This window comes from Rhinoraja longicauda, chromosome 9, assembly GCF_053455715.1.
Source record: "Rhinoraja longicauda isolate Sanriku21f chromosome 9, sRhiLon1.1, whole genome shotgun sequence".
Taxonomy (NCBI): Eukaryota; Metazoa; Chordata; class Chondrichthyes; order Rajiformes; family Arhynchobatidae; genus Rhinoraja; species Rhinoraja longicauda.
Genome location: NC_135961.1, coordinates 41,685,414 through 41,700,696, shown reverse-complemented (window position 1 = coordinate 41,700,696; position 15,283 = coordinate 41,685,414). Strand labels below are relative to the sequence as shown.

At 44.9% G+C, this 15,283-nt stretch overlaps 1 protein-coding gene across 7 annotated transcripts in view; it reads right to left on the bottom strand.

Annotated features, from left to right (window-relative positions):
• Positions 1–15,283, bottom strand: part of LOC144596672 (latent-transforming growth factor beta-binding protein 1-like) — a 289,705-nt gene that overhangs the window by 21,123 nt on the left and 253,299 nt on the right. For all 7 annotated transcript variants that reach the window (XM_078405313.1, XM_078405317.1, XM_078405316.1 and 4 more), the window contains one exon: positions 1,972–2,133. In XM_078405313.1, the coding sequence (XP_078261439.1) occupies positions 1,972–2,133 (162 nt within the window). The remainder of the gene's footprint in view (positions 1–1,971; positions 2,134–15,283) is intronic.

The following is a 15,283-nucleotide window of genomic DNA, read 5'->3' as shown; positions in this document are numbered from 1 at the left end:
CCGCTGAGTTACTCTAGCTTTTTGTGTCTATCGGCAGTGTTTGAATAGTTTGCTTTCACTACTACATGCTGCTCGTTACCGTCCAACTATGTTAATTCAACAGCCGAGGACCCTGCTTGTGGAAAAACCTCATGAATATTCCCTAATGCACGCTTATAATTAATATTTTTTAAACACTATTACACAGCAACACTACAGCAAACTTAGTAATTTTCCAGGGAGCACCGGAAGCAGAACCTAGTGAGTTTATCCTATTGGGATTCATCACATCTTGGTTCGACAGCAGCTCTGTCCAACTCCACAAGAAACTGCAGAATTGTGGATGCAGCCCAGTCTATCACATAAACCAGCCTCACCCTCCCATCCCCATTGACCCTATCTACACTTCGTGCTGCCTTGGGAAAGCAGCCAACTAAATCAAGGACCGCATATCTATCTTCTCCCCTTTCCCATCTGGCAGAAGATACAAAGGTTTGAAGGCACGGACCATCAAATTCATGTACAACCTCTTCCTCACTGTTATCAGTCTACTTCACAGATGCCTCATAAGCTAGACGTGTAGTCCCGAACTTCCACCCAACCACATTGTGGCTCTTGCATTTTTGTTGCCAGCACTTTCTCTACAGCTGTAATGCAGTCACAATATTTTTTACACTATAATATTTTACACCCTTACACTACCTGTTCTACTGTGCAGAGTTTTATTGTAGTCGTGTTTAGTATTATTTGACTGGATAGCACATACTAGAGATTTCATTTTATCGCAGTACACTTGACAACAATAAACCAATACCAATAACGGGAAGGGCTCAAGTGAATGAAAAGTGTGAGGGGTAACCGGGTCTCAGTAAGTGGAGATTACAGCATCACCTGCTGAGCCAGATGCCTGACTGGGCGATCGTTTCGCTGAACACCTTCGCTCAGTCTGTCTGGACCTACCTGATCTCCCGGTTGCCAAATACTTTAATTCTCCTTCCCATTCCCACTCTGGCCTTTCTATCCTAGGCCTCCCCCATTGTCAGTGAGGAGGAACAGCATCTCATATTTTGCTTGGGCAGTTTACAGCCCAAGGGTATGAATATTGATTTCTCAAGCTTCAAGTGACCCCGGCATTCCCTCTCTCTCCATCCCTCCCCCACGCAAGTCACACCAACTTTTCATTCTCACCCTGCAAACAGCTAACAATGGCCTGTTTCCTTTATCATCAGATTTTTCAAAATGGTTGGATCGCGGATTATTGGAATTTTAGTGTAAATGACCCATGTTCTTCTTTCACATTCCATACCAATGTCTTGACCTGTTTTTGCTGAAAATGTTCCAATTTTCATACAGACATGGATAGGAGCACGAGTGGGCAACTTTGAGCCTATACCTCCATTTAATGGCTGATCTGAATTTGACCTCAACTCCATGTTCCCCTGTACCCCTGCAACCTCTCACCCCTTTGCTGGAGTTTTGAAGAGTGAGAAGTGACTTGATTGAAACATATAAGGGATGTTGACAAAGTGGACGTGGAAAGGATTTTTCATCCTGTGGGAAAATCTAGAACTAGGGAATCTCTGATTAAATATATAGGATTGCTCTGATGAGACAATTGTTTCCCCCCTCAAGAAGGTCTTGATTTATTGAAATTCTCTTCCTCAAGGGTGGTGGAAGTAGAATATTTGGGCGTTAAGGCAAAGGTAGATATATTCTTGAAATGTTTACTGATTTGATTCCAAGGTCTGTATTTTTTTTTTACAATGTCCTGTGAACACCTTCACATGTACTTTCACTACATTTACACAGCATCACACAACCATTATCCTTGCTCCTGCTACCCTGACACAACGTTCCTAACGATCCTATAATACTTTAACTCCGGACCTTTTGATTTTAATTTAGACATTTGTTCTAACATGAATTTAGACATGCCTTCTTTTCCAAAATAAACTAAATCAATTTCTCCGTTGTGCGAGGGATTGAACTTACATCCTTCATCGACAAAGAGCGGCAGGTGTTCTGAAAACGGTTTTTCGGAGTCATACTCGGGTTCTGAGACTGGATAGTCAGGCTGGAAGGGCTTCAATGCATCTCGGCCATATTCGTGCCATCTACTATTAATGGGAAGATTACAGAGTTGGGCGTAGTCACCTGTGGTAAAGAAAAAAAGTCATGTTAAAATGATCCAAAAGCAAAATGCTGCAAATACATGGAAGCTCAATGAAAGTAGGAAATGCTGGAACTACTCAGCAGATCAGGCAGTATCACAGACCCTCCCTGTGTTTCTCCTCCCCTTTAATTAGTATCTTAACACTGCTTCATCATTCCTCTAGTCAACTGGAGCTCCTCCATCTCTTTCAGGCCTTGTTAAAACCCTTCTTTGCTTGAATATTTGGACACCCCTTTGGCTTTTTTAATATATTCATAGAACATGGGAGGTGGGCTCGACGGATGACCTCAATGGACATTTAATCATCAACCATATTTGTGTTGAAACACAACAATCGTTGCCCGATTACCATGGACTCCAGGAATCCAGAAAAACCTTCAATGCAGTTCTCAAACAAGGCAAAGTAGAGTTTGCATCGAGTGAGCTAACCGGCCACACTCTTGCCAATATGTTAGAGGTCGTGGGTTCAAGTTCCACTCCAAAGACCCCAGTGCAACATCTTGGCTGACACTCCAGTGATGAACTAAGCAAGCCCTTAAATCTTGGCAATGGGGCTGGGTCTGAATGTTGAAGAGACTGAGGTCCTATCTGCTCCACAAGCACTCTTCCTCAGAAGAGCAGGAGTATTCTCCCCATCGTTCTGGTCAACGTTAGTACTTCAATCAACATCATTTGAACAATTTACCTGATCATTATCACATGGATACTTGTGAGATAATGAAGTGTGCTGACTAAAGTCTTAAAAATTATCCATGGCTTGTGGGTTTATTAGCCATTCCAAATTTCCTGAACTATTGTGGCAATTAGGGGTCAACCAGATTGCAGGGTCTGGGACATGAGTAAACAGAACTGTGTAATTTGACAGATTTCTTTCCCTGGAGGACATCAGTAAATCAGATGAGTTTTTTATGGAAGCTTGGTAATGTCCAGTCACCATTAGTGCAACCAAGGCAAAGTAGAATTTGCATCGTGTGAACTAACCGGCCACACCCTTGCCAATATGTTAGAGGTCGTGGGTTCAAGTTCCACTCCAGAGATCCCAGTGCAACATCTTGGCTGACACCCCAGTGATGAACTAAGCAGAAACTCCAGATTTATTTAATGTCTTTTGTGGCAGCACAGGGCATGATGTGTAGAGCTGCTGCCTCACAGTGCCAGAGATCCAAGTTCAATTCTGACCTTGGCTGCTGCCGTATTTTCTCCACAGATGCTTCAGTTTCCTCCCATACGTTAGCATATGTGGGTTGATGGATTAATTGGGTAACTGTAAAATTGCCATGAGCATGTAGGTGAGCGACAGAATCTGAGGGGAATCAATGTGGGGAGAATTAAAGAAGGAATAACGTCTGATTAGTATAAATGGGTGGTTGATGGTTGGCAAGGACTCAGTGGGGCTAAAGTGCTTGTTTCCTTGCTATATCTCTCTATGACTCCCTGATTTGAATTTAAATATCCCTGCTGCTCTGGAGGGGTTAAACTCATGACCATGGATCAACGGTCCAGTAACTTAACCACTGTGCTGCTGTACCCTGCTGTGTCTCAATAGTGATTGCATTTCAAAACTATTTATTTGGCTGTACAGTAATTCAAGATGACAAAACTGTTAGAGAAGCACACCATTTCAGGATCATTAGCTCATTAACTCATTTCTTTTTTGCTCTGGCCTGCATGCTTTTTTCCTATCCAGTGAATCACCTCATATCTTTCTCTGTGCTATTTAATCGTTGGTTGGTGCTAAAAATTCTACAAGAGCAAAATACATGGACAAAGAGCTGCATCCACACCTAGAAGCCTGATACCTACAATGCTATTAATAGCCAGCATTGCCATAGGCAGAGCAATCTTGCAGCTACCCTCAGAGACTGCTGGATGCATGATGTTCCAGCAGAAGACCATGACAACAAGAGGGATAGGCCATACTACCAACCATTGCATAAAATCATGGCTGATCTGATCCTGGCCTCTGTTCCATTTTTCTGTCTTGAATCCGTTGAAAAATCAATGTTAAATCATATGGCTCCACCTCCACAGCTCACTAGGGTGCAGAGTTTCAAAGCTTCACCGCTCCTTGAGAGACAAATTTCCTCCCCATCTTAATCTTGAATGAGTGCTAAACCATGAGAGCACCTCTCCACAGTTCCCTTCCCAATGGTTCAGTAGAGCAAGGAGAACTTGAGGCAACAGACAATATGGACCAAGTGGTGAAAATAAATCAGACACAGAAAGCCAGAGGGGAACAGGAGGTTACAATTATTAGTTTCCTATGTACAGATGACCGAACAAACCAAAAACATGGAGATAATTTAAGTGCTTCATTCTCACTATGTTTATGCTTACCAGCATATATAGGGGTCTGAAAATACACAAGAAGTGCATGAGAAACAAGTCTGCTCCGGTTGAGAGAAAGATGCAATCAAGAATTTGAAACAAAGTACTTTAAGTACTTACTCCAATTCAAATGTTTCACTTGCTTAGGTATTTCAATTAATTTTAGGTACTGCCAATTTAATTTTCTGTTTGCTAAGTTTTGGCAGAAACATCATGAAACAACTCAACAAAGGAGTCTGGAGCAATGAAAGACCATATTTTGGCCAATTCCTATCCGTTCAAGGTGCCACATTCATTAGTGGATGATGAAATCTTCCCAAAACTCTTGAACAGGTTTGCCATCTATGGAGAAACTGAAAACATCAAGAGTCTGAAACATTTCGCCCAATGCTGTTGCCAGAATGCTTGAAAAAGTACATTTATTTCCATGTCTGGTTTCTCTCCGATAGCAAGTGAACTCTGAAATACAGGGCAGACAGAGCACGTCGACATTGAGCTCCAGTACAATTCCTCAGTACACAGAGATTATTGGAATTTTTTTTCTTGTGGGGTCAGCCAACAGGGCTAGAGTCATTTTACTACCTCTGCTTTTTTTTCCCCTTCAGATTCACTTATGCTGAGAGCCTGATAAACAGTCCACGCTTCTTTCCCTCATCTTTCATTTTGAAATAAATGCCTTAAAGCCGGATGAAAACTCTGGATCTGTGCAGGGCATGAGCATTCAATCCACGAATATAAAGGTGGGCTTGCCAAGATTTCATCAGTCATTTCCGATTTTGCATACCAAAGGGAAACAGGCCAACTCACAACCTCAGCAGCCTTCAAATGCGCTCAAAGCACAGTTGAGGAGGCGGCAATGTTAGAATAAAAGCGACTTGAATTCATATGAAGCTTTTCACAAGCTTAAGCGTCGCAAAGTACTTCATAGTCAATCATCACCGATTGGTGTGCTTAATAATGTTGGAAACATGGTAGTTGTTTTGTGCATAGCAGGTTCCGTACTTGTAGCAACGTGCTAATGACCAGATCACCAGGACAGTTTTGGAGAGATATGGACCAGGCACAGGCAGGTGTGACCAGGGGTACAGTGCTGCCGAAGCTCACCTGAGCACCGCTCCGGCACCTCTGTAAAAAAAAAGCCAAAATAAACAGCGGAGAATTTTAACTAGCGGGGAATTTAACAGCAGCTGATCCGGCACCAGTGACAGCTCCGGCACCTAAAAAATTAGCACTGCAACACTGGGTGGGATTAGTGTAGCTGGGACATGTTGGCCAGTGTAGACAAGTTGGGCCGAAGGGCCTGTTTCCACACTGTATCACTCTGTGACTCTATGACACAGATGAGAAACTGAAAGTGGAAATGTGAAACAAGTATAGAGAATTTCATCAGAACACTTCTGATGAAATGTCGTCAACTTGCAACATTAACTCTGCATTTAGAAACATAGAAAATAGGTGTAGGCTATTTGGCCCTTCGAGCCAGCACCGCCATACAATATCATCATGGCTGATCATCCAGAATCAGTACCCTGTTCCTGCTTTCTGCCCATATCCCTTGATTCCGTTAGCCCTAAGAGCTATATCTAACTCTCTCTTGAAAAAATCCAGTGAATTGGCCTCCACTGCCTTCAGTGCCAGAAAATTCCACAGATTCACAACTCTCTGGCTGAAAATGTTTTTCCTCATCTCAGTCCTAAATGGCCTACCCCTTATTCTTAAACTGTGATCCCTGGTTGGACTCCGCCAACATGGGGAACATTTTTCCTGCATCTAGCCTGTCCAATCTCTTAAGAATTTTATATGTTTCTCACCAGCTTTAGTTAAACATTTTGTTCAAGATGGCCGCGCCGTTGTGTTTGGCTGCCTGCCACTGTATGTTTCTTTTTTTTCCTAATCAGATGTGCAGCACTTTGGTCAACGTGGGTTGTTTTTAAATGTGCTATACAAATAAAATTGACTTGACTTGACTTGAGTTATTCCCTGGGCTACTGAGTGCTTCCAAACATTGTCTGCTATTTTAATGGTGGTCATTGAGGGATAAACGTTGGCCAGGATATTATTGATAACATCCTTGCTCTTTCAGATATGCCATGAGACTTCTATCAATTATCTTTTCCATTAGACGTTATGCAAACAAAATTAGATGTTCAGTGGTGGATGTGATTGGAGTACTCTGTGATGCAAAGTAAAGAGCAAACATTTCACTGCAACGCAGCAACCTTCAAATAACATACTTTCTGCACACATTCCTGACGAATAGCATTCAGCAAGGAACAGGTAAAACTTCACTCCGCTCCAAGCTTTGAATGATTCACTTCATGTGGCAAGGCAATCGACCTTGCCATCAGCATTTGTTGAAGTTTGCAAGCAATGCCTGGTCATATCTATTTGGCACCTGCCTCACGATCTATAGACCTGCCTCCCCAGCTCCAGCTATCTGCACATCCAGTCACACTTGTACAAGTATAAAACAAGGGATCAAATTTAAATGTGAGCAGAGGAGACTCAACATTATGCTCGTGATGATTGCTAATCATAAATTTATCGATTGTCAAAACGGCACATAAGAAACTCAGAAGCAGCGATTGAGAAGGTTTATGTTTTAAATATGAAATTTTCAATCCATGATTCAATTATTTCAAAAATAAGAAAATTAACAGTTAAATCAGTAATCTGGAGATGAAGACAGAAAGCACCATGAATCTTCTGTAGGTTAATCAGACTAGGGGGTTAATATTCTGGCCACTACACTAGTGAAGGGTTAAACAAGAAATACTTTTCAATGCACTTTGACTTTCCAAAATCTTCCATTAATCCAAAAGAGAGAACTGTTTTTTTCCTGATTGACGAATTTCTTGTCCAAATGAGAGGGCGCTGCTAATGCTGTAAGTCAGAGACTGTTGGACTCAATACACCATTCTCTATTCATCCCTGATGTGGCAAAACTTAACCGTCTCACTGCAAAGGTTCCAATTTCAACCAAGCACGGTAAAGCAAATTTCAATTGTTTTGTGCTTTTGAGAGTTCATAGTTATCAAGAGTGGTTCATTTAAATGAGACAACAGCAGAATTCTGTATCCCTCTGGTCTCCGTTCTATCTCCTCAGAGCCAGAATCATCGGCCCTTCGGCAACCAGTGAACTTGTTCTTATATTATCTCTCTAATTCAATTAATTGTTCATTTGATATAAAACCGGAGCATATTGCAAACACTGGAAATGGCTTGGTGGTAGGGGGTAGAGGAGAAAGGAAGGATACTTTTCCAACTGGAGGACTGTGATTCATGGTCTGCCTCAGGGGTCGGTACTGGGCCCATTGTTGTTCATCATCTTTCGTGTCATAGTAACAATTGAGTTTTTGAAGAGGTGACGAAGGAGATTGATGAAGGTAGGAAGGTGGATGTTTTCTAAAAGAATTTCCGTAAGGCATTTGTTAAGGTCCCTCATGGAAGGCTGATTCAGAAGGTTAAGATGCATGGGATTCATGATGACCTGTTTGAATGGTTTCAGAACTGGATTGTTCATATAAAAGACAGAGGATTGCGGTGGAAGGTAGATACTCTGGCTGGAGATCTGTGACCAGTGGAGTTCCGCTGGGATCTGTTTTGAAACTGCTGTTTAAAAGTGTTAGGCAACCGGAGCCTAGGCCTACCTGATGTCCCAGTTGCCAAACACTTTAACCCCCCTTCCCATTCCCACACTGACCTTTCTGTCCTGGGCCTCATCCATTGCCAGAGTGAGGCCAAATGCAAATTGGAGGAACAGCACCTCATATTTTGCTTGGGCAGCTTACAACCCAGTGGTATTAATATTGATTTCTGTAACTTCAAGTAACCCTTTGCATCACCTCTCTCTCAGTCCCTCCCCCACCCGTATCGTTGTAAGTTTCATTGTCGCCCTCTCTATAAATATCACCGTCTATATCTCTCATTTCCTTTTCCCCTGACTCTCGGTCTGAAGACGGGTCTCAACTCGAAACATCACCTATTCCTTTTCTCCAGAGATACTGTCTGACCCGCTGTGTTACTCCAGCTTTTTGTGCCTATCTTCGGCTTAAACCAACATCTGCAGTTCTTTCCTACACATATTGAGTTTAGAGGTAGGGGGTGTGATGTTACAGTTGCAGTTGCACAAGACATTGATCATAGAGTCATAGGGTCTTACAGCATGAAAACAGGTCCTTCGGCCCAACTTGCGCACAACGGCCAACATGTCCCAACTACACTAGTCCCACCTACCTGCGTTTGGCCATATCCCTCTGAACCTGTCCTATCCATGTACCTGTCTAAATGTTTCTTAAATATTGCCACAAGCCCTGCCTCAACTACCTCCTCTGGCAGCTCGTTCCTTACACCTATACCCTCTGCGTGAAAAGGTGACCCCTCAAATTCTTATTAAATCTTTCCCCCCTCAAACTGTAAAATTGTCTCTTCCGAACGGAGACCCGACCTTTGTTTTCTGGGCCGTGTCTCCGTTCCCGCTGCGGCCTACCATCGGCCAAACACCTGGAGCTGGCGGCCTCCGCCTGGGAACACCTGGGCTCTGGTTCGCAGAGCCCGCGGACCGGACTTACCATCTGGATATGGGAAGTTCGCAGCCCCCTGGGTGGGGGCCGACATCGGCCAAACACCTGGAGCTGGCGGCTTCCACCTGGGACCACCGGACTAACCATCTGGATATGGGAAGTTCGCAGCCCCCTGGGTGGGGGCCGACATCGGCCAAACAACTGGAGCTGGCGGCCTCCACCTGGGACCACCGGACTTACCATCTGGATATGGGACGTTCGCAGCCCCCTGGGTGGGGGCCGACATCGGGAGCTCCGGCAGCGGCACCGCCTATGCCAGCCCCCAATTGCGGGGCTTGGGTCGGCCCGCCGCGGACCTTTCACCGTCCGGCGTGGCCTGAAATAGGCCGCGGGATTTTTCTCTGCCTGGCGGGGGCTTCAATGTCGGGAGCCCCGACCGCCCCAACGTGTAGCGGCTGCGTCTTCGCCCGCCCCGGATCGCGGGGCTTGAGTCAGCCCGCTGCGGACCTTTCATCGTCCGGCGCGGGCTGGAACATGGCAACTTCAACAGCCTGACCGCGGGAGAAGACGGCAGGGGAAGAGAAAAGACATTCTGGCCTTCCATCACAGTGAGGAGGTGACTGGAGGAGACTCACTGTGATGGATATTTCTTTTTGTTTGGTGGTGGTATACGATTGTGTGTGTTATTGCTTATTTTTATTGCTCTTATTATTGGACTGTGGGTAATCTTTCATTTCACTGTGCATTTATGTGCATGTGACAAATAAAATTGACTATTGACTATTTTGAGGTACTTAAACCTATGTCCCTGGTTCTCGATTCTGCTACTCTGGGCAAGAGACTCTGTGCGTCTACCCGATCTATTCCTCTCATAATTTTATACACCTCTATAAGATCACCCCTCATCCTCCTGCGGTCCAGGGAATTGAGTCCTAGCTTGCTCAACCTCCCCTCACAGGTGGGGCCACATTTGAAGCATTGTGTCCAGTTTTGGTCATCCTGTTATAGGAAGGATAATGTTAAGCTGGAAACGGTGCAGAGATTTACAAGGATGTTCAGATTTACAGTCTGAAGAAGGGTCTCGACCCAAAATGCCACCCATTCCTTCTCTCCAGAGATGCTGCCTGTCCCGCTGAGTTACTCCAGCATTTGTGTCTACCTTTTACAAGGATGTTGCCAGGACTCCAGGGCCTGAGACATGGGGAAAGGTTGAGCAGGCTAGGATGTTATTCCTTGTAGTGCAGGAGGATTAGGGGTGATTTTATAGAGGTATATAAGGTTACAAGAGGAGTAGGTAGGGTGAATGAACAGTCTTTTACCCAGAGTAGGGGAATAAAGAACCAGAGGGCATAGGTTTAACGTGAGTGGGGAAAGATTTAATAGGAACCCGAGGGACTTTTTCCACACAAAGGGTGGTGGGTATATGGAATGAGCTGCCAGAGGAGGTAGTTAAAGCAGGTACTATCACAACATGTAAAATACATTTGGACAGGTACATGGATAGGAAAGGTTTAGAAGGATATGGACCAAACGCAGGCAGGTGGTAGTTTAGACTTTTAGAGATACAGCACTGAAACAGGCTTTTTGGCCCACTGAGTCTGCAGCAACCAGTGACCCCTCCCTCCCCCCCACACCAGCACTATCCTACACACTAGGGATCATTTACAATTTTTACCAAAGCACATTAATTTACAAACCTGTACGTCTTTGGAATGTGGGAGGAAACCGGAGCATTTGGAGAAAACCCACATGTTCACAGGGTAGAACGTACAACTCCATACAGACAGCATTCATAATCAGGATAGAACCCGGGTCTCTGAGGCTGTAAGGCAGCAACTCTACCGTTGTGCTACCGTGCCACACTGGAACTAGCTTAGATGGGGCATCTTGGTCAGAATGGACGAGTTGGGTTGGAGGGCTTGTTTCCATGCTCTATAACTAAATTGCAGAGAGTTGTGGACACAGCCCCGTTCATCAAGCAAAACAGCCTCCCCCCCCCCCCTCCACTGCATCTGCACCATGCAGCCTCGGGGGAGAAGCCAACATGATCAAGGACCAATCACATCTCGTTCATTTCCTCTTCTCCCCTTTCATGTGGGGCAGAAGATATAAAAGCTTGAAACTACACACCACCAGATACAAGAACACCCAGTGGAACATGCAGCCAAAGGTGATCAACATTACTGAGCATCCACACACAAAACTACTCAGCTCAATGCCAAGCAGCATCTACAAATACACTCTCTCTTTGATTTACCCGCAGCTCAACCAATGCAATTCCTCTTTCCAACACGACTGCTGGTTCTCACATTCCTGCACCCGTTTGCTAAAGCCACTCAGCGGGACAGGTGGCATCACTGGAGAGAAGGAATGGGTGATGTTTCGGGTTGAGACCCTTCTTCAGTCTGAGAGTCAGGGGAGAGACAATGGGTCTCGACCAAAAACGTCACCCATTCCTTCTCTCCAGAGATGCTGCCTGACCCACTGAGTTACTTCAGCATTTTGTGTCTATCTTTGGTGTAAATCAGCATCTGCAGTTCTCTCCTAAAGCCATCTCACCTGATCTGGTTATCATCATGAAGGTGCCTGTGGTTTCTTGCTGCCCACAAATTACCCACAGTGGCTCCTACATTACGTGATCAGTGTAGTACACCCCAAAAGTGTGAGCAATGTGCTTCTTAAATCTAAATTCCTTATTCCTGCTGTCCGAGATTGATGGGCTGGTGGGCTGAGAGAACAAAACTCAAGTTGGCTCCTGTAAACTGTCATAGCGTAGATGGTTGGCAGAAAAATTGGGGTGGGGAATGAGCTGATGAGCAAGTGGGAGAGAACATAGTGCAGGGAAGTAATTAGAAAATGGGCCTGACTGGGAAATTATCAGAGCTGATGGAGATTTGATGCTCTAAATGGTCTCCTTCTGGCTCATGAACAATATACCCGCTGGATGAATGTATCTGCAACTGATCATGTACTGATGGATGCAGCAACAGCGGGGAAGCACTTTTAGTCAGAGAAAATGCCAAGGTGGACATGAAAGTCATATTTTGTGGTCTTCATTACTAACCCACAATGCAAGACATTGTGGCTTTTATTTTTGAGTTAACGCAGTATTCAGAGGCCCAGAGGTCGTATTGCTTCATTTCCCCTTGGCTGTGTTGAACCAAAGACAGAACTCCATTTACCCCAGCCCCATTTACTCTGAAGCCATTATATACTCACACAAGTTATATTATACTCATGTACTCTAGTACAGTTCTCAAACCTCTCACGGCACCAGAACTGTCTTGCCAAAAGTGATTAATGGTATTCTTTGATGTTCTTTGCCTTCCTAGAATAATACGAGATGCAGGAAATTTTGGCATCATGCTGGGAAGGGAATAACATCACTCACGCTTTCTGCTGTAGGTCATGATCCAACATAAAATCCGAGAGGCGCATTTTACGTGAAGGGAAAATCAGACTGAATTCCCGTGCCCTCTTCACAATCATACCCTCTGTAGTTGAGAGGTGACCCCATTGATACACCAACAGGCTTTACAGGGTTAACACTAGAGGCTGTTTCCCTTGGAGGAAGCCCAGAACTAAGGCAACACAGTTGCTACAAAAGTGGTCAGTCACTTGTCTGAGAGAGGGTGTTTCATTTCACTACTCCACAGAGCTGTGGATGCCGACTGAGATAGATTTTGGGGAACTAAATGGGAGATTGAAGTGCAGGAGCCCTAAGTTTGTAATACTGTGCCATATGCAAGTGAGTATTAGAATTGGCCAATAGAAATGACCAATAAGTGGCCAAAGCATTGGTGTAGGAGGGCGCTTTAATTTCTGGGTCTGGGGCTGCCTTACGGTGCCAGAAACCTGGGTTCAATCCTGACTAAGGGCATTGTCTGTACGGAGTTTGTACGTTCTTCCCGTGACCTATGTGGGTTTTCTCTGGGATCTCTGGTTTCCTACGCACTCCAAAGACATACTGGTTTGTAGGCTAATTGGCTTGGTAGAATTGTAAATTGTTCCTAGGTAGACACAAAATGCTGGAGTAACTCAGCGGGTCGGGCAGCATCTCCGGAGAGAAGGTATGGGTGACATTTCAGGTCGAGACCATTCTTCAGACCGTAAATTGTTCCTAGTGTGTGTAAGATAGTGTTAGTGCGAGGGGATCGCTGGTTGGCGCGGACATGGTGGGCCGAAGGACTTGTTTCCGCACTGCATCTCTGAACCAAACTTTGCCGCCATTTCAAGGTGGGACCCATACAAGCATATGATCCAAAACTGATCCAAAATCCTTGCGGGGACACTTAGATAACTTAAACGTCCAATGTTCTTCCCGCCTCCTCCTTGTGATCCATCCATTTTTATTCCCTTTCCAACCCATATTCACCCATTTATGCCACCATCCTAGTTCCATCCACCTACTACACCGGGCCCATCTGGTTATGTTCCAACTGCCCTTCACCTTTCCCTGAACGTATTCTATTATACCTACCTTCCTTCTATGAATCCAGCACTGGTAGCTTTTGTGTTCTTGCTATTCATCTACATAGCTATCTCCGCCTTCACATTCCCCTCCTCCTATCTGACTCCATCTGTCCATTTATTGTCTGCCTCCATCCAGCACTTTGTGTTTTGCTCAAGACTCCAGCATCTGGAGTTCTTTTGTGTCTATCCATCTATCACTGTCTCCCCACTTGCCAATCTGGCTTGGTCTATTGCAAAAGAACATGGCGGGGAGCCGCCGAGAACAAAAGGGGGTACCGGCCAGAGGCTGCACAGAATGAAGGGGGACCCAGGTGTTGGTCATAACCCAGCTGGTGGCCTCCATGCTCTGGTATTGGTTGATCACTGGTCCCACCTGTAGCCTTTCTGGGCTCATCCAGAGGAAGTTGGTGGACTTCATCTGGGGCAACGGAAGGCACTGGGTCTCTGCACGTGCAGCAGCAGGCAGAGGATGGGACTGATTGGTGGACCTTTGTAACTTTGTCAGCACCAGAAAGGTGCCGAATCTTGTGTGGTGCTTAGGTGAGGTCTGTTGTGTGATTTTACTGGGTTGTTTGAAAAACAAAGCATTTCACTGCACCTAGGTACATGTGACAATAAAGTATCATTGAATTGAATTGAACCATTGAATTCACCAGGTCAGGGAGCATCTGTGGAGGGAAATGGACAGATGACATTTTGGGTCAGGACCCTGGCATTAATAGGTTGTCTGCAAATATCCCTCCTCAGATGCTGCCTGCTCCACTGATTTTTTCCAGCAAGTTGTTTTTTTGCATAGGATTGCAGCATCTGCAGTGTCTTAACAATATATATACATTCATGGGGTGAATAGATACAGAATCATTCCACAGCATGGAAACAGGCCCTTTGGCTCAACTTGCAGACTGTGCATTTACCCTAGCTATTCCTCTCATGATCTTGTACATCTCTTTTGGATCCCCCCTCATCTTCCTGTACTCCAAGACATTCTCTGTGTACATCTATTAACCAGAGTGGGGGGATCAAGAACCAGAGGACATAGGTTTAGGTGAGAGGGAAAAGATTTAATAGATTGCTGAAACTTTTCCGCACAGAGTGGTGGATATATGGAACGAGCAGCCAGAGGAGGTTCAGGCAGTTACGAGAACATTATTTAAAAGACATTTGGACAGGTACCTGGATATTAAAGGTTTAGAGGGATGTGGGACACGTGCAGACATGTGGGGTTAGCGCAGAAGGGGCATCTTGGTCGGTTTGGGCAAGATGGGCTGAAGGGCCTATTCCCATGCTGTATACCTCTTTGGCTCTTGTGTCTTGGCTTGATCCATCATTCATTCTTCACTCCTCCCCAGTCCACTCCTCACCCACTACCTCCTGTTTCACCACTCCTCCCCTTTTCATATCAGCTATCTTTCCTCATCCCACTTTGTCCTGATGCAGGGTTTCAACCCAAAATACCAAATATTTCTTTCCCCCCACAGGTGCTCCTCGATCCGAGTTCCTCAACAAGACTGTGTTGCCCATCTCCATTATCCCATCAATATTCAGTGACCTTTCACCCCTTGTTTATCAAGACTATCCACCTCAAAAAATATCGAAAGGCTCTATTTTTACCACCCTTTTGAGGAAGAGAATTCCAGAAACTTCTAATTCTCTGAGAGAAAAAAATGTCATCTAATTTCTTTCTTAAACAGGCAACTCTTTGTGTTTAAACAATGATCTCTAATTCTGTACCCTCCCACATCCTCCGTGTAAAGAACCCTGAGGGCCCGACATACTCAACCGAAAGGCTTTACAAAGATGAAAGGAC